The sequence below is a fragment of the Pecten maximus genome, unplaced genomic scaffold (genome assembly GCF_902652985.1).
Source record: "Pecten maximus unplaced genomic scaffold, xPecMax1.1, whole genome shotgun sequence".
Taxonomy (NCBI): domain Eukaryota; kingdom Metazoa; phylum Mollusca; class Bivalvia; order Pectinida; family Pectinidae; genus Pecten; species Pecten maximus.
Genome location: NW_022982882.1, coordinates 1 through 19,857, shown reverse-complemented (window position 1 = coordinate 19,857; position 19,857 = coordinate 1). Strand labels below are relative to the sequence as shown.

Here is a 19,857-nt window from a genome sequence, read left to right as displayed (position 1 = left end):
TTCACTGGTTAAAATATCATTGTTCAAGCCTTCTTGGTTTCTTAGTTATTTAGGGGGCATTGCAAATATATAGGTAAATATCATTCGTTTCAAAAAGGAACAACTACTCATTCATCCGCGCATGCTACTGCCGGCCTAAATACCATGTCACCAAATCACTAGCTTTTTGGACTAAACGCCTCAACGGGGAATAATAAATTGAAATATGACCTTCTTGTATTACGGTATTTCATGGGTAACGAGCAAAAGCATGGGCAAGCACAACTTCATTTCACAAAATCACTACTTCAAAGTCGCTTCTGTAATCTTTAACATCGGTGGTGTCGATATATTAGCTGCAAATGGGCTAGGTGAAAGTGCCGTAGATCGTAAGTCCAAGGGTCGGTCGTGGCATGAGTCATGCAATTTTCACCCATGGCCGGTGATTGTGTTACTATGTTGTATAATTATTACCACAATGTGTCGTATGTACTATGTGTTGTTAATCCGAAGGTTGAAGATTTGAGTTTCCAATGTAATGCTACTCTGTTGAATATAAAAGATCATGGGAAAGTCATAATATTACCATAATCCACATGGGAAAGTCATAATATTACCATAATCCACACAACACCTAACCCAATCCAAAACTCTCTGAACACCCTTCGAAAGTTAATCATATCTTTGGAATCATGCTGTGCGCAACATAATTACACGTCTGGAGAACATGACCTTACCTGGGTATCGTTTCACAAGTCTGGACTTGACCTAGATTTACATACATGTACCGAGAGTCGCCTGTGATACGGGAGACGCTCACCCTGTTGGAACTACTGGTCTGATATCATTTTTTAAGGGTTTTGGTTTTTCTTTTGATATTTTACCTGGCTTTGATAGAGTTCGAGTTATAGCTAACAGTTTAAATGTCGGCATTCTCCATTCTCGGCCCCAAGGTGAAAATCGCATGCACTATCCTTTAATTAGCGACAGTACGATGTTCACCTGGGACCGAGGATGACACTCTCTAGCTGTCAATGTCAATAATGTAATCATATTGGCCTACTATGATGTAGCTATTGATAGGGTATTTCTTTATCAGATTATATTGATAAAGGGTATATGTTCTCTGTCAACCATTACAGCTTACACGAGGATGGCGGGGCTCCTCTCTCTTTGTCTGATCCATCTGGGAATACTTTTGTCCGTGCAGGCTAAACCACCCCATATTGTCTTCATTGTGGCTGATGATCTGGGTAAGATTAAGATCCTCCCTTTTGTGACTCCGTAACAACGGAGGAAATTCTAATAAAGGTTTTCTTATAATTATCATTATTTTAGATTGGTATAAGGTGTTACATAACTATCATTACCCTGAAACGCGAGAATGTACAGTTTGTTTTATTTCACAGGGTGGAATGATATTGGATTCAATAATCCCGATATGAAAACGCCTCATCTAGACAAAATGGCGGGAGAAGGTGTGATACTGAACCAGTCCTATGTCCAGCCACTTTGTAGCCCGTACGTGTAGCTTTACTCCAGTACCACGGACAGTGGATCCCTCACCACTCTAAAGAGAAAGTTAAAAATTATATATTATATTATATTAATATACGTCAGCAGTTTTGAAATGGACAGCCAACTGTCTTTGTCTATATATTTTTTGTATGTTTATGGTAATGTTTTCTCGAAAGCCTTAATGGCTTAGCAAATTGACGTTTGAAATTTGAAAGAAATTTGTGTTAAGCGAAATATTTTGTCAAATTATAACACCTAATAGTGAGTTTAAAACTTGTTACAGATCTCGTCATTCCTTTATGACCGGGTATTACCCATTCCACGCAGGACTGCAGGTATGCTAATCCATATCTGAATTGGGTTGCATGGAATTATAGCAAACAACATACTTTGGCAAATTCTAATATATGATAAAGGATTAACTTTCATTGCAATGAATGTCGATTAATACCAGAAGGAACTTTCTTCAAATGACCCAGCATGGGTGTTGCAATCATGTTAAATCCCCAAAAAACAAACCACCATTACCTGTCACCACCATTAACACACCACCTTCATTATCACTATCACTGCTAGGCATCTGAAACTACATCGTAATTCCCCTTACCTCGGCTATCACCACACTGCCACGTATCACTGTCAACACCACCTGGTATATGTCACCACGTCATCGATGGCCTCTACCACCGCGCCACCAAACCGCCGCCTCTACCAACGCGCCACCAAACCGCCGCCTTTACCACCGCGCCACCAAACCGCCGCCTCCACCACCAAGTCCACGATCGCCTTTACCGCCACGTACACGGTCGCTTTTACTGCCATCACGCCACCAAACCGCCGCCTATGCCTCAAAGTCTACGGTCGCCTTTAATTTCCCACCATCGCGCCCCAAGCCGTCGCCTCCGCCAGCACGTCTATGGTCGCCTTTGCCGATGCCGCGCCATCAAACCGCCGCCTCTACCACAACCACGACTACGATCGCCTAAATCGCCGCCGCGCCACTCTGCCACCACGACGTTGATATATTATTCAATGTTCCTTTATGGGTGTATTGATATTAAATGTTAAATGAAACAGAAACAGTCCACCTCCAATGCGGATATACATCTGACTGGTTTATAATATTTTGTTCCCAGCACCGTGTGATTATGCCAGAACAGCCAGTGTGTTCTCCTCTAGACATGCAGTTCCTTCCCAAATACTTGAAAGATCTAGGTTATGCGACACATATGGTCGGCAAGTATGTCTAGTGTACCTTCAATTGTTTTTTGTATATAATTGGATTCATTATTATAGAAAAAATTACATTTTTTCTTTACCGATATAACGCGTTAGTTTCGCGTTATTACGCAAAAAAAAAAGTATTATTTTTTCCTACAGAAATGAACCCAACTGACTTTCGCATTTGTAATCTTGTGATCGTTGCATAGCACTGTCTTCCAGGAAGACTTCATTACATTGTTTCAAGCATATTGTGATGGCATCACCAATTCACTATTTATTTTTTGTTGAAGTTATGTTGGGTTTTTTAAGGGGGGGGGGGGGGGGGGGGGGGGGGGGGATGGGGCAAAAATCACATACTCATGTGCTCCTGATATTTCATACTATATATTGAATGAAATTCCACAATAATAACACATTAAAAAGGACCATCTTGTTTCGTGCTAAGTACCTATGTAAATAATTATAATGATTCATTTTCTTGTTGTTGGTAAATATGTTTTTGAAGAGATTTTCGTATAACTCAACCAGTTACGGATTGGCGCTTCTGTGACTACACTCACCTTCATATGAAAATCTATATACATAATAATCATATTAAATATTTAATGTTGTACCTCTATTTGACTGCGTATACGGTAGTATGCCCGTGGTAGGCAACGAACATATCCAATGGCGTTCGATAAGATATGTTCGTTGCGAACTATGGGCATATTACCGTATACGCAGTCAAAATGAGGTACATGTACGAAGGATGATTGATATGTTGTGAGCCTCGTATTGAAGGAAGTACTTAGGGATGTTCTTTAAGTCCTACTATTCTGAAATTGTTTATTCTCTGACTATAGGGCCGTGTACCTAAGGACTGGTCTCATTTGGTTAGTTTATATCGACGAGGTAGTACTCTGAAATAAACAAGACAAGCGGATTTTGCAAAATGGACAAAATCGGTGAAAGAGCAGTGATCTAATGTTTGCATAAAAAGGGTTCGCACCTAGGGATATCCATAATGATATGGCAGCAACACTAGGGAAAGATGTCCCTTCATATGCTACAGTGAAAAGGTGGGTGGTGGGCATCAAGCGCGGCCGACAGAGCATTCTAATGTTGCAACCCCAGAAATGGTCAATAAAGTTGCTATGACTGACAGACAAGTCATAAAAAGATATCTAGCCATTAGAGTTGGCATTTCAGGGGAAAGAGTATATTCCATTCTGACCGAGGATTTTGCAATGAGAAAGCTTTCGGTCCGATGAGTACCAAGACTTCTGACAGTTGATCAGAAGCATACCAGGCGCACCTTATATCGCGTACTAATCTTAACCTTTTTGTGGAAGAACCTGCCAACTTTCAGCGATTTGTCACTATGGATAAAACTGGGTCCATTCTTTTACCCCAGAGGCCAAACAACAATCGAAACAATGGAAGCACCCTGGCTCTCCGCCGCCAAAGAAGGCACAGACTGTTCCATCAGCTGGGAAAGTTATGGCCTCGGTTTTCTGGGATGCAGAGGGTATTCTGCTGATAGATTATCTCCAAAAGGGACAAAAAATCAATGGCACATACTATGCTTCACTTCTGAGGCAGTTACGGGGAAATATTAAACTTGAGCGCCGCGGAAAGCTCACTAAAGGTGTGTTATTCCATCAGGACAATGCTCCTGTTCACAAGTCTGTCATTGCCATGGCTGCCATTCACGATTGTGGCTTTAAATTGATTGAGCATCTGCTTTATTCACCTGGTCTCGCTCCATCAGACTTTCATCTATTTTCCAAAACTGAAAACAGCTACATGTATTTCAGGCACCCTAACCCTAAACCTAACATGCAGTGGGTGACTTTCTGAACAGCCAAGAAAAAGAGATTTATAAAAGTGGCACTGAGGCCCTGATACTGAAGGGGATTGTGTTGAAAGATGAATGTCCGGCAAAATTCAAATCCTTCAATATGAGGCTCACAACATATCAATCAAAATCACAAATTTCTGTCGAAATTTTGGTAAGCGGTTATAATGCAATTAAATGTATGTATCCACGACATATATTCATATGTATCCTATGACATTACTTTCCAGGTGGCATCTAGGGTTCTGTAAGTGGGAATGTACACCGACACATCGCGGGTTCGACTCCTTTTTTGGGTATTACAATGCCCAGGAAGACTATTATACTCACGATTGGAGTACGTAATGAAATATATCTGAATTAAAATATCCAAAACATATATCTGAATGCAAATCGTTTGATAAATTGACTAAATGTATGATATTCATTTTGTCATTTAAACATTGTCACATCTTAAAAACGAAAAATAGTAATTTCCTCATAATTAACACTAAGAAAAGTTTTGATAAACATGTACCCTGGATTTCACACAGCATGAAAACATCCAGTTTTATAATAATGTATAAAGAAGTCTTCAAACTTTAAGCTTAAAAGTTAATGTATACACCGTTATTGATAAATTAATAGCTATACATTTATATATATGTATGTCTTTCAGAGGGTGGATATGATTTAAGGCAAAATGAACGTCTTGCTACCGAATTTAACGGAACCTATTCTTTAGTGAGTATTAAGTACCTTACAGTGTGATAGTATTTGTCTCGGTATATACAATAACACAAACTGTATAAGGATCTTAAAGGAGTTTTCATTTCATATGAGATCAAACGAGCCTTTGAATTTGTGAGCCTTGACGAGCAGAAATTAAAAGTTCGAGACGAGTTTATAAAACGTTTTTGGAATTAAATTGTATTGGATTAAAACTTCTACAGTTTTTTAAATTTTGTATCTACAGCTGTGTCACATGTCGTTATATGTATTAACTTATATGACAGTGCGATTAAAAAAAAAAAAAAATCCTGAATCATTTATATTTTTGGAAATATAGAGGCCTGTTTCAGACAATTCCTTCTGAATGAAATATTGAAGATATTTACCGAAAAAGATATTTCAACAATGTTTGTTGGAATCACTTTCGAGAAAACGATTATTTTTTTAAGGATATGATATGTAAATTCCTCTTCCTTAAAATACGTCACGACAGATATATTTTATTATTAAGATTTTTATTCTCTCTATTGCAGTATTCTTACGACCAGGCAGCTGCAGACATTATCATAAATCACAACGCGAGCGAACCTTTATTTTTATATATGGCTTTTCAGAATGTCCACGATCCAATAGAGGTATTTATTCTTAATGATTTACGTGTTTGAGCATACATGTACATTTATCACATAATGCAGTTTGATAATCGACATGCATGTAACCAATATTTATAATGACAACTACAACGTATATTATATTTTCTGTAACACCTTGTTTCAATAAAAGGTTATACGTTTTAAAATAATGTATGTTTCATCACTAAAATACAGGTTCCAAAGAAATATGAAGATATGTATCCCAATATTCAGAATGAAGGGAGGCGTAAATTTTCAGGTGCGTTATATATATCTATGCGACATTGATGGATAATTGTACGTGCGTTACTTTTGGGAAGAGCGTAGAATGAAATCGACATAGAACACTAGATTGGTTCTACATAATAATATAAAGGTTTGAACAAAAGTCACACGCAGATGAATAGCAATTTTAGCTATAAAATAAACTAACAAATATAGTACACCGAGCTACTATATGTATGCCAAGAAATGAATAAAACCAGAGTAACTTGTCACTACATAGCATATCATATATTTATGATAATCGTTATAATTTTATCTACTGTACACACTCTCAATTATACATCAGTCAATTAAAAGCGACGTTGCAAATAACGAAGACATTTTTACGTTATTGATTGAATAATATTTTTTAATGAAAATGCTTGTTACATGTACAAACATTATTTAAATAGTGTAAAATACATAATTATCACCTTTCCAGCATATTTACACTTCTGTATTAAGAATTTTTCTCGCTGTATAAAGGCATGGTGAGCGCGCTGGACGAAGCTGTAGGGAACCTTACGGACAAGTTAGCACAGAAAGGGATGAAGGACGATACGCTCTTTGTGTTTACTGCTGACGTAAGTCTTTGTTACCTATTATATCGATATCATGCTTGTTTATCAACTTAAGCTTGGTATAGATAACATTTTAAAACAAATATAGTGACGGCGATATGAACTTTTTTGACCTATATAACAATGTGACGCAGTCGTGAATGAATACAGTTACTAGAAGGTATTGAGTAGTGTGTAGGGTTAATTGACTTTCTTCTATTTCGACGGTCTTTCTATCCCTATTTATTATTCACATTCCATTGAATATTTGCTTTCAGTTGTTATTTTAGATCAAGGGTACTTTTATATTCAAATGTTTAAGCATTCCGAATAAAAGGTATCAAGCATTTACACATTAATATTTCTAACTACCATTCGAAGTTCGGGGCTTCAGTCCTATTGGGATGCTATTTAAATGCGAATTAAAATGTAGATTTAAAGAAATTGAAAGGTCTTTTGATTATGTTTTAACCTTTTAAGATTGTAATCTCTGTTCTCTTGTATTGAGAGCATTCTTTTCAAGACGATAAAATTGCATAGTTGTGAACTATACGGGGACCCTATTTCGTTAAACCAACAACAAGGAACATACACCGAAGATAAATCTTGAACATGATTTGTTGAGATTGGTGACAGACGATTACCATATCCACAGGGGCTTGGCACGATTTTCCAAATGATGGTCCATATATATATGTATTATAGTGTCAGACACTATAATACATATATATATGGACCATCATTTGGAAAATCGTGCCAAGCCCCTGTGACCATATCCATGGGAACAAACTGTACCGCTCTGTTGGCTGACTTGTTTATATTTTCATAAGAAGCTGCTTATATCTAAGAGCCTACAACAGGTAACAGAAATCCTGCAGCATCCTTCAATTCAACATTTATTTATATTGACGATGTGATTTATATTCAAATAGCAAAATCTTAATTGACCATATCGATCGGATATATCCTGTTCAACATAAGACTAAGGCTAAACATCAGCCGCTTACCTCGATCGTTACTTCACCATCAGCCGCTTACCTCGATCTTTACTTTACCATCAGCCGCTTACCTCGATCTTTACTTACAACGTACCCATCAGGGAAGCTTACAATTTAGCTGTATGATAAGCAAGATAAGTTCAATTTCCCAGTTGTTAAATTTCCATTTCTAGATAGCAACATCCCTTCATCCCTTACCTACCACGGTATCTACATGTCCCAGTCAAATGCCTGCCAAAGGAGAAATCAACAACAAAATGTTTAGAGATACACAGTTTGATGAACACCATGGTAGAGTTAAAAGGTCGACATCATGATCTCTTTTGGATTTAGAATTATTTTATTTCCCTGTTGCGATATGAAGTCGGACGTGTTTGATGCCTAGTGGTTCCGTTGTTACCGATCTCATTTGAGATTGTGATTTAACCTGGATTTTGTCCTCATTTGTATGTCGGGTGTCGTTGATTTGGTCCAGATTTGTATGGCGGGTGTCGTCGATTTGGTCCATATTTTTATGGCGGGTGTCGTCGATTTGGTCTAGATTTGTATGGCGGGTGTCGTCGATTTGGTCCAGATTTGTATGGCGGGTGTCGTCGATTTGGTCCATATTTTTATGGCGGGTGTCGTCGATTTGGTCTAGATTTGTATGGCGGGTGTCGTCGATTTGGTCCAGATTTGTATTGCGGTTGTCGTCGATTTGATCCAGATTTGTATGGCGGTGTCGTTGTGACCTAGATTTGTATGGCGGATGTCTTTGATGAAGCAGAAGACGCTTACGCTTCCGGAACACTTGTTGCTATTCTCTGAATCTATGTTTTTGTTTATGTTTTGCCCTCCTTGAATCGATTTGGAGTTTGAATTACGGTTTCTTTATCCTATCTGTATTCTTTGTTGTATTTGCTTGTAATTTAGACATTACAAAACAACGATGACTAAAAAAGAGTCGAACAAAGAACATTACTTACATGTGCAACTACATTTTCAGATTTCGAGTTTTTAGCGAATTTCAGTACAGGAATGTGATGTTAGGAGAGCGTGAATGAGCATTTTGGATTACCATTAATTACATGTGTGTAACTAGGATTTTAGGTTATTTAGGAGTATGCAGTTTTAAGACATTTCAATATAAAAGACCATAGCCAGATAAAGTAATTTATGATACTGCAACTTGTATGTAAAAATGGAGAATTGTCAATGTTCTAACGTGTAACGCTTCCATTATAACTGGTGTTGTGATGTTTTTAATAAATTTGGTTTACTATTATAAATTCGAAAGAAATGTTATTACCAGAATGGTGGATGGCCTTTATACTATGGGAACAACTATCCACTAAGGGGAGCTAAGTTTACCATATACGAGGGCGGTACTAGAGCTGCTGGCTTTGTTAGGGGACCAGGATTGAACGTAACTGGCAGGCGGTTCGATGGGTAGGTACTATGGTCTTTTAATTTAAATGCGAAATTTCTAAAATTGATGTAAAAATGGACATCAAAACATTATTTAATTAGTTTGCCTTAAATTTTGCATTAAATTTTGCCACTTTCATCTAATGTTGCTTCTTTGTTCCCACTGGAAGAACTATCAGTAGAATTTCTTACTTATTATGCATTAAACATCACATCGGACATCGCTCCGAGTTTATTCATCTTGACACAACTCGACAAGAAGTGACGTCTATAGAGATATCAATTTTAATAGTTATATATAACAAGAGCCGATAGATATTATATCGATGTAAATACAGTAAAGCTCCTGTGTGCAAGCAGGAAACTACGGGAAAAGCAAAATAGTATTATGTCGAGGGCATCCAGACAAACGTCCACTATGAATGTCTTGTTATAGTATGTATTTCCTTAGTTAGGGGGTACCTATATATTGCATTTTTGTTACTCTGGTAATCACATATTCGTATGAAACTAAATTGTATATGAATGTCTTGATCAAAGGATCATTTGTGAAATTGTCGAGAAAAAAACATTATCGCACACATTTATAATCCTACATACAATCCGATTTCCTTTAACCAATCAAATCCTTTTATAAATTTATCGCAGTTTAATGCACGCAGTTGATTGGCTACCTACACTGGTGTCGGTAGGCGGCGGGGAGTCTCCCCCTGGTGAGTAGTTCGGTATTTCCATAATCGAAATCATGGTATCCTAAATATTCTTTTGTTATAGGACGGTTACTATATATACTGAAACGAAAAAGAAACGCAACTTCAAATTGTAGGTTTAATAAAATAATACTTGTGAGCATTATGTTTAAATTTCATATGTAATAGTTAATATTGAATATTGATGTAACATCCTTTAAATGTTTAGAGATTTTTAAGAACAGGTCACTTTGCTAGAAGGTCATGATTGGTAGTACCCTACGTGAATCCAAGTTGAAATGGCAGCAGTTTTGAAACCGTGCCCTAATATCGTGTGTGTCCTCCTCGAACAGTTATCACATCTCTAATTCTTTGTTGCATTGAGTTCATCAGGGCATTGACTTTCCGTATTGGAATGTTATTCCATTCTTGGACGAGTGCATTTGCTAACTGAGGGAGGGTATTTGGGGGGTTACGGCGATTTCGAATTCTTCTGTCTAATTCATCCCACAAATGCTCGATTGGGGACAGGTCGGGGCTATATGGAGGCCAATCTATAGGAACAATGTTCTGTGTCGCAAGAAAGTCTCTACAGACTCTTGCAACGTGTGGTCTCGCGTTATCTTGCTGAAAGGTTAGATGATGCTGCCTAACAAACGGCACAACATGGGGCCTAAGGATCTCATCCCGATAGCGTACGGCCGTTAAATTCCCATTGACTATCACCAAAGGCGTCTTCAAACCATGGGAGATTCCCGCCCAAACCATAACTGATCCACCCCCAAATCGGTCGTGTTCCAAAACACAGGCGTCAGCAAAACGTTCGCCTCGACGCCGGTACACACGTTGACGGCCATCTGCTCGAAATAACGTGAATCGAGATTCATCGGTGAATAGCATAGACCTCCAACGTCTCATAGGAAAACGTCTGGGCATATGTGCCGTTGCCCATTGCATACGACGTGCTCGACGTTGCGGTGTTAGTGGTAAACCAACGTACTGTCGCCTTGCACGCAAATTAGCCTCACGCAGTCTGTTGATCACTGTTTGGGGATGAATTCGACGGTTATGATTACCAATCGTATTCCTTGCCGTTTCAGCGGCCGTTAATCTCCTGTTACGCAGGTGTGCCAACCTAAGAACCCGGTCTTGACGTCGCGACGTTACGCGTGGACGTCCTGATCTCGGCTGGTCATCGACTCTTCCTGTTGCGTTAAGACGTGAAACTAATCGACTAATAGTCGATTTGTGAACTCTGAATTGTCGAGCGACGTGAAGTTGCGTGTTCCCTGCCAGAAGCATCGCTATAGCACGTCCTCTATCAACCTTTGATAACCGTGGCATAATTGTAAAAGGAATTATTGTTTGCAAAAGTATTGGCGATGATGTGGCTCAATGTTAGTGATGAATTGATACTGGTTTGAATGAAAAAAGAACGCATATGTTTGTACAGGCACGGTTTTTGATGTTTTTACCGCACCGGAAGTGCATAGGTCTCTAGTCACACTTGGGTGATTTTGAAGATTGGTATGGGTGTTAGGCAGGGTGCATGTTTATTTCCGCGATTTTTATACAGATATGTATATTTAATACAAAATTAATCACAATTTTCCATGTTGCGTTTCTTTTTCGTTTCAGTATATATCGTATAAGCGATATTTTTAAGGGGTTTGTATAAAGTTTATACTTTTTCGTTTGAGCTTACTCTGAACTTCTGAAGAATAAACAAGTAAAGGCGGTATTGCAATTATTGGTATTATTTACATTCTATCAATAATTTGCTTTCGTAAATTTCCATACCTAATGTATTTCTCAAAATTATCCGAACAATCTTTTCTTTTATGAATATATATAAAGATAAAAGATGCATTCTAGTTACATGCGTCAGAAAAAAGGTTCTGAAACTGCGAATGACTTATTCTAAGATATACCTACCTTGAAACCTAATAACCTGTTAGTATCTAATTCACACTATTAAATGATTTACAGTAACTATATTTTATTCCTAGCGGGATATAAGGGGGACGGAGTTAACATGTGGCCTGCGTTAAGCCAGCTGTCATCCTCCCCGAGGACGGAGCTAGTCTATAACATCGATGACTTATTTCCATATGAAGAAGGACATGCCGCAATAAGGTGGGAAATGACACGTGACATATTTAGATTTTTTGTCAGTTAGATGAAGATTTTTTCCATCAAAAATAACTAAAAGAATATATAGCGGGAAATCTGGTTTGCAGTATCCATTCTACATGCATATCCGACAAAACATTGTGTTATGCATTAAAACAATGGAAGACGTATAGAGTGGATTTGGGAGTCGGTTATAATCCCATACACTGGTTAGGTTACATGTATATAGTGGTATGCCATCCAAATGTAAATATTCAGTTCTAAACGTCATATTCACAACTGTATGAGATAAACACATTGAAAACCAATTTGTTGCAGTTATATTGTATAACCCAAATCTTCGTTCATTTTAACTCATAACAAAAGTCAACTCTCGATATATTTACGAGCTTTGCATACCAATATGATGTTTGCATGTAATGTTTTGTCATTTGATTCAATCGTATCATGGCAGTTCAATACTTAAATGATTTCCTAATTCATCGGTCACCTGATGGATCCCAAGAGAGAGAGAGTTTACTACTGCTAGGAACAGAAATTGATTATTGTACATGTTACGGATTTATCATTATTTTAGAGTTGGGGATTATAAACTAATCGACGGATACCCCGGACTTTATCCGGACTGGTACAAACCACAGTCGGTGGAGAAGGACTACAACATAACCAAACTTGACATTGAACAATTTGAACAGGACCAAGTCAGTCGGTACCAGTTGTATAATCTGAAAGGTTAGCACTAGTAAAATATTATTCTTTCAGAAAGCATTCCAATTAAAGTGGAGATAGATAGTAATACTACGTGACAGTTTTCTCTGGAGCTGTCTGTGTGTAATAGGTATAGTCTATTATGAAATATTGTCGGAATATTTTCATCATAAATAATTGGGTTCCTGACACAATAATCCATTTTGACAGTTTTAAATGGCCTGCAACACAGCTGCCATGGTACCAGGTATCAACTGTACAATTTAAAAGGTTAGTACCGAATAGAATGTAGAGCTAGTTTTCCTTGTAACAATCCGGAGATAAAGAGATGATTACCTCATTATGGAGTTAATTGTTAAATATGTGCGAAAATGATAACACTGTATTTTTTATTATTAAAAGACAATAACTAATAGGCGATCAAATATCATCTAAACTAACATATTAATCAATGAAAATATAACTCTACTGTAGTTTTGTCTAAACAAACCCGCTTTAGCTTGATCTAATTGGCAATCACCTTTACATAAATCCTGACATCACAAGTATGATGACGTCATCGCTCGAAAGGAATAATGAAGGATTTCCAATTTGTCCTTCAACTTGATAATATTGTGTGATATTTTATGCGTCCTTGTTTTTTCGCCCATTCTAATTTTGATAAAGGACGTATTTTTTATTTATTTTTTTTTTATTATTTTCACAGACGATCCGACAGAACACAATGACCTGTCGTCAAATAACCCGGACATTGTCAATAAGCTAGCCGCTCGACTGAAAACTTATCATGACACAATGGTACCCGCGAACTACCCCCTCCCGAATCCCTTCAGCAACCCAAAACTCCACGGTGGGGCATGGACACCAGGCTGGTGCTGACATATAAAGTTCGTAATATGGCTTAGGATTGGTTATCACATACTATTCATATCCTTTCTGATTAAATCTGATTTTTGGTTCAATATTGATCAATGAAGTAAAGGTATCACGCTATATCAAAGTGAAATCGGACGTTTTGATATTCTGTATTTAGGATCTTAGATGAGTTTTCATTTTATATGAGATTTTATGAATCAGGTGTATATATTTTCATAAAAGTTTCATAAAAATCTCATATGAAATGGATATTTTTCACACATAACGTCGAGCCATGTTCCATATTTTGACGTCACAGTCGATTTATATAAGGCGTACCCAATGAAAATCGTTCTAGAGAATATTACACAAGTGTAACAATATAACACGGGCGAATTCATCAGATAACATTCTGATAATGTAATATAAGATCATTAGCCCTGTCTGTGATCATCATAACAGTAGTTGTTTTAGCAATACTAAGCAACTATAAAGCAACATTGTATTTGATGAATAGTTAAACACAGCATAACTTGTAATATACGGGTCTGTGACTAACTTTCGTCTTAGATTGATTTGTGTTGATGAGATTTTGTACTGATTCTTTGTATACATTGAATATATGTCTTTGAATGTTTTATGAATAAACACAGAGTAAAACTTGAAATAAATGGGTCTTGAGTAACTCTGTGTTTCATTTTTGTACTAAGCCATATTAGTATTGCAACTTGAAAATACATGTGTTGAAAATTAGATACTTGACATGGGTGTTTCCTTTTGACCAGCTGGATATACAATGTATATACTAGCGACTGTTTTCCATCATTGAACACGTTGTTAAACACCAAGGATTTTCTTCATTAGCTAACTGTTAATAATCTCCGTATGGTAAAGCATCGACTGATGCTGTTAGGTATTTCGCTAGAAGATGATAATAAGAAAATTAGTACGCCCGAGACATAAAGTATCAGCGGAACCTACCTTGACTGGTAGTTCACAAGCAAAAGACAGAAAGAGAGCAAACCATATTTCTAACATAAAATCTATAAAAATGGGGGCAACATATGAAACAAACATATAATCACATGGAGAACATCGAACAAAAACAATAAGACCATATGTTTCGGAAGGTAAGCGTCTTCATCAACGACATCCGTCATACAAATAAGTCAAGAGATGATGCTTAAACAATAAGTTGACTAGCATTCAAAGAGTCATTTTGAACAGAATTTCACAGTTACCCTGTTATCAATGTTATTTAACCAATTACGTATTGGTATTGTTTATGTTAGCATGCCTAACGAATGTTTTGATGGTGTCGTTCTAATTTTATTACGTCACACGAAACGTGACGTCCACCAAGACGATAGAAGAGACAGGAAGGGAAATATAGATTGATACTGAGGTTTCATATTCAGTTTGATAAAATGCTGCTTAGACGAATGTATATTGCACTCGTTTCAGTCTCATACAAAATTGATATCACTCAATCTACCGATATGGAAACTCGTGTAATATCTCGATATATGTATGTTGTCATCCACAGCTTACTCCCTCATGTATCTTCTATATCAATCGGGGTCATGGGACAAACTAACAGACATTTTGCTACGATGGAGATTAGGTGGATAGGGTTAGGGTCAGATATAACAATAACTATATGAATGTGGCCTATTAGAATGCTTTTTTCTGTGTTTACTTCTGAGATAAAAAAAAAATATATGTTTTTAAGTATTTTTATTTGTAAAGAATTGAATTAAAACCTATATGGTCGTTAGCAACAGACAAAATACATAGTAAACGGACTACATTCTACATTGCGAATGCATGCTAGCTGACATAGGTTTATTAACAGGAAACAATTAAGTTGTGCTACGCCCCTAACAAACAGTAATTAGCATTAAAAACAAGGATAGTCTGTTATATATTTATATACAGTATCGAACATCTATGATTTGTTGTATCCTTTAGGCCATAACCATCCTTTCTGTGCACAATCATCGTTTCCCCGAATTTCGCTTTTAAACTTCTTTTTTCAAAAGTGGGATTCAACTCAAACCTGCCTGAAATGAAGATTGTCCTGACCAAGTGTTCTTATTTTTTGAGTGTCCGAAATTCAAGATAGCCGCCATATTTATTAGCCCACCTTCATCAGATAGTAGGCTATTCGAATCACCCTACGTCTGTGGTCTGTCGTCCATGCACAAAAAATCATTGTTGTTTTTCTTGAAAAGTACTGAGGGGATATTTCTCAAAACTTCACATATAGGTTCCTCTTTGTACCAAGTTGTTCCCATTTAGCTGTGAGTCTGATTTGCCGACAAGCATCCATCTTTGATTTTGACAAAAAAAAGTTACAGCTATTTCCTGAAAAGTGCTTGAGGATTTTTTCTCAAATTTCACAAGTAGCTTCCCCTTGTTCCTTAGTTGTCCCCATTTAATTTTAAGTGTGATCAGGAAAACAAAAATGCTCGACATGTGGTCACCATGGATGTTGACAAATGAGTTTTATCGTTATTTCTTGAAAAGTACTGGATGGATATTTATATAATATATAAATCAAAAACATAAATGCTAGCAGCTAGTATAAATTGATGTCACTCTAACTCTATAAATTGATTTTCATTGTCCTCGCCTACAAACTTGGTTAATTATCGGATATGTGTATAGTACTATTGTAGTTCGGTTATTTCAATATTCTTTCAACTATTATCTCCTGTTATGGTACTTTACAGTATTTCCTCAGCGACATTGTGGTTATAGACAATCTCAACTTTTCTTATGTATTGGTCAATGTTGAAAAACAAGAGGATTTGAATCGCTTGAGATGCCTTCTTAAAAGAGGGACAAAATACAGTTGTATATTTAGATGAGGTGGAGGATAGTAGTTCCTATGTGCCAATGTCACCTTTGTGTGCTGATTTTTCCCGACAGTACGATGTGCGAGTTCTACGATTTGGCTGTATCAGAGGCACGAGTGCCATGTCCTAAGGTAAGGCTTACATACACTAATCTTTGAAGACCCACATGTAGATACAAAGATGAGGACTAATTCAAAGGATGGATTTTCGATAATTCCTAGGTAACCCAATGACTTATTGTAACTCTTTAAATTATACCCCTGCAACAAAGTTAAGGGCGAGTTATACTAGAATTGAGTACTGATTGTGTGTCTGTATTGCCCAAATGTGAGCTCCTCTTAGTTTCTAGCTGTGCATATTGAATATTGAGATTTACTGGAAAACAAAACAGCTAACCAGTGGTCATTTTTATCTAACCGGGACGAAGACTAGAGGAACTGATGTTTTACCCCCGACATCAGTGCCTCGTCTGTAGACAATCTTTTTTTTTTTTTTTTTTTTTTGTATTTGTTATTGGATCATGGGTCATTGTGATCTTGACTTAAAGGTCAAATGTTAAAACCAGTGCCTGGTAAGAAAGACATATGTTTGAGTTCACACAAGAATCTATAGTTGTATATTAAATCTTGAAACCGGCCGGAAAGATATGGTGATCGCTTTTTGAATTTTGTTACTGGCCAACAAAAATTGGCCCGAATTTTATTCTTTATGAGATCTTCAGCAGGAAGCATGTATGAGTCATAACAATAATTTACCTGTAGCAGCCCTTTAAAAAGAAACACGGGCTCTTATATAACATGTTGACCGTTTCAGACTGACCATCGTTGGTTTCATGTTGACTTTTCAATATTAAATATTTATTGGTTTCTGTCTGTAACTAACAAAGCCCTCGATTTTGCCGTGCTTCATCCAAGAACCAGACACATCCTGAAATGACCCTGGCTGTTAATAGGACGCTCGAGCTCGAGGAGTCAGAGACAATATGAACGAAGACTGTATGCTTCACAGATTAAAAGATATGAATGCCGATATATACACAAACGTTCTGCACTTGCAATATGTTTTACCCGATACTTCTAATGAATCGTTGAACAATTGAATTCAGCCTTCGTATCCATAACAGGTAATGGAATTTTGCGAACGTCCGATATGTAAGACAAGGCGTCAGTACGCCCCTGTAGAGTAGTTATCAGGAAACTGGAGACAGCGCCCTGGACGAACTGCCGATATTCGGATAGTCGTGTGTTATTTGTCGTCTTGCAGAAATGGGTAAGGTGGCATGCTGTAGCAAGAAATGAGAAAATATTCTGTAAAAATTTGGAATAGAAATATGGAAAAGATAAAATTGATACTTTAGTCGTTTGATCATCTTACATACAGCTTCGCATTCATTACGAGTCGAACCTTTTATCGAACTATCTACAAACTACTATGAATTGATAAAAACGTCCACATCTGAACTTTAAATTCGTGGAAAGGGGGGGGGGGGGGGGGGGGGGTCAACTTCACAGGGTTTTTTGGGAATTTCTCTAGGGATTTATCAGCAAGACTGATTAATGTTTGCTTTGATTTGAATAGTTGTAATAACTCACCTTCCCACGCCTCAGGGTCGAGAATATCACAGTGTCCAAATCCCTAAAATTAAAAACAAAATGAGAAAACTATTATCCTGTTTATCTTCGCTCTGCCGAAATATCACCCCGAAGCAACAATACACGCCAGACTTTCTCGTATGATTACTGTAAATATAGGAGTGTTGCGCGGTTATAGCTGGACCATACGTACACTAGCTTCTAGTTTGATTTTCGGGCATTGCCAGACGTCGTAAAACTGGTTCCAGTCAAAGCCTTTAATTGCACATGGGTGTCCTTCCTCCGATAGCTGGGTCCCATACATCAATGCAGGCATTTGAAAGCCCATCTTTGTCTTAACATTATTGCTATAAGGTTCCAGGAAAACTGAGGCCTAGAAAAAAACACGTATTATAGGATAAAATGAAACCTACATAAACCGTTGGAATTCCCAGATATTTACTCAATCTCTAACAGAGTGTAATGCTGTTTCCTTCATGAAGGGAACCGCAATGCACTTTAGGAGAAATTGATATTTACTTTGGAATTTTAGCCTAATGTGTTTCAGTAAGACTGGCTTCCTGTCTTTAGAATATCAAAATTATAAATAAAATTGAGCTTCATGATTTTGGTCCCCAGGATATGTCTGATTCTAGAGTTTGAAACTAGGGGCAGATAATCTAGTATTAGAATTTAATTTGACAATTCTTAACAAAAAGAGCTTAGGGTCTGGTGGCCAGTCTATGAGATGATAAAAAGTAAATTTCAAACATACATAATCATACATTCGAACTTTGTTATCACCAAGTCTGCTGAGCCATAAAAAATGGGCAATCCAGATTATTTCATATATAATTTTACAGTCACAATTGATTTACTTTCCCTTTGAGTTACGCATGGTCTTCGAGCTATCAGTTGGAGATAACAACGTTTGAATGTTATTGAATTCATATACTCTCATTCCTAGGAATTGTGATAAGATTACGGTCGTGAAACTACCAACTTTTAACACTTTATACACATCCAGGTAATAGATATGGTACACAGAAATTTAGAAACTGACCTATATGCTGTCTCCTGATGAGATCATTTGCAGTGATACACGTACTCACTAGAGGAGGTGTTAAAGTGGCATTCCTTCGTTCGGACATCAATAACAGGCACTATTTCTATTGATGAAATGTGTGTCCGAACGACTGCATGAGTGTCTGTCCTTCAAGTAATGAAATTAACGCCGAAATGTAAAGGGAAAATGCGTATTGTATACAAATACCATATGTCTTTGCGGTAATGAGTGATACTTCGGGTCGTAAAAATACATAGTTTCCAGTAAGTTTATTTTTGACGACCTACACTAATTAAAACGAAGGAATGCCCCTTTAATACCGGACGTATGAGTGCAGATTGTGCGTGTTATCACAGGTGTCTGCAATCTTAAACAGTTATCATTGATAGAAACAAAACATTAGCCCCTACAGTAACTGTATCAACACAAATATATAAGTAGGGGCTAATATTTATATAAACAGACTCTTTGGTGTTACAGTTATCATTCACGAGAGTTTATTACCGAGTACATCGTACGGTTTCCGAGGATAAGTCTGAGGGTGTCATAACATCCAGCCGAGTGACAAACCAGAGCTAACTTGTCCCATGCTATTGTCGAGAGCGTCTGGTTCCGCATGTAGGACTGCAGCTGAATTATTAAAATATCACAGTAAGATTGTAATGAAAGAGATGATAGCGTTGAAATAGCATTTATGAGTACATTGGTGTAAGCATGATTGGCAGCACCAATAACTCTACCTTATTTTGCATACAATCTTGAAAATGAGCCGAAGCTTATATTCCTTATTGGAATAGATTGATTACATGGATTATTCTTCCTCAACCAGGGCAATAATTCC

The 19,857-nt window shown here is 37.2% G+C and overlaps 2 protein-coding genes across 2 annotated transcripts; one reads left to right on the top strand and one right to left on the bottom strand.

Moving 5' to 3' along the window:
• The first annotated feature begins 1,407 nt into the window (after window positions 1–1,407).
• On the top strand, window positions 1,408–14,382 carry LOC117321074 (arylsulfatase B-like). The gene is made up of 13 exons (XM_033875554.1): window positions 1,408–1,500; window positions 1,781–1,832; window positions 2,634–2,737; window positions 4,792–4,898; window positions 5,220–5,284; window positions 5,806–5,907; window positions 6,100–6,163; window positions 6,655–6,752; window positions 9,018–9,154; window positions 9,782–9,846; window positions 11,832–11,958; window positions 12,533–12,687; window positions 13,370–14,382. Exons 1-13 carry the CDS (start codon window positions 1,421–1,423, stop codon window positions 13,540–13,542), a joined length of 1,329 nt encoding a protein of 442 aa, XP_033731445.1. The 5' UTR covers window positions 1,408–1,420; the 3' UTR covers window positions 13,543–14,382.
• Window positions 14,383–17,036: 2,654 nt separating this feature from the next.
• LOC117321073 (chlorophyllase-2, chloroplastic-like) lies at window positions 17,037–19,648 on the bottom strand. Its single transcript, XM_033875553.1, has 4 exons — window positions 19,521–19,648; window positions 18,165–18,344; window positions 17,972–18,014; window positions 17,037–17,661 (listed from the first exon to the last, which is right to left on the bottom strand). Exons 1-4 carry the CDS (start codon window positions 19,632–19,634, stop codon window positions 17,456–17,458), a joined length of 543 nt encoding a protein of 180 aa, XP_033731444.1. The 5' UTR covers window positions 19,635–19,648; the 3' UTR covers window positions 17,037–17,455.
• Between the last annotated feature and the right edge of the window lie 209 nt (window positions 19,649–19,857).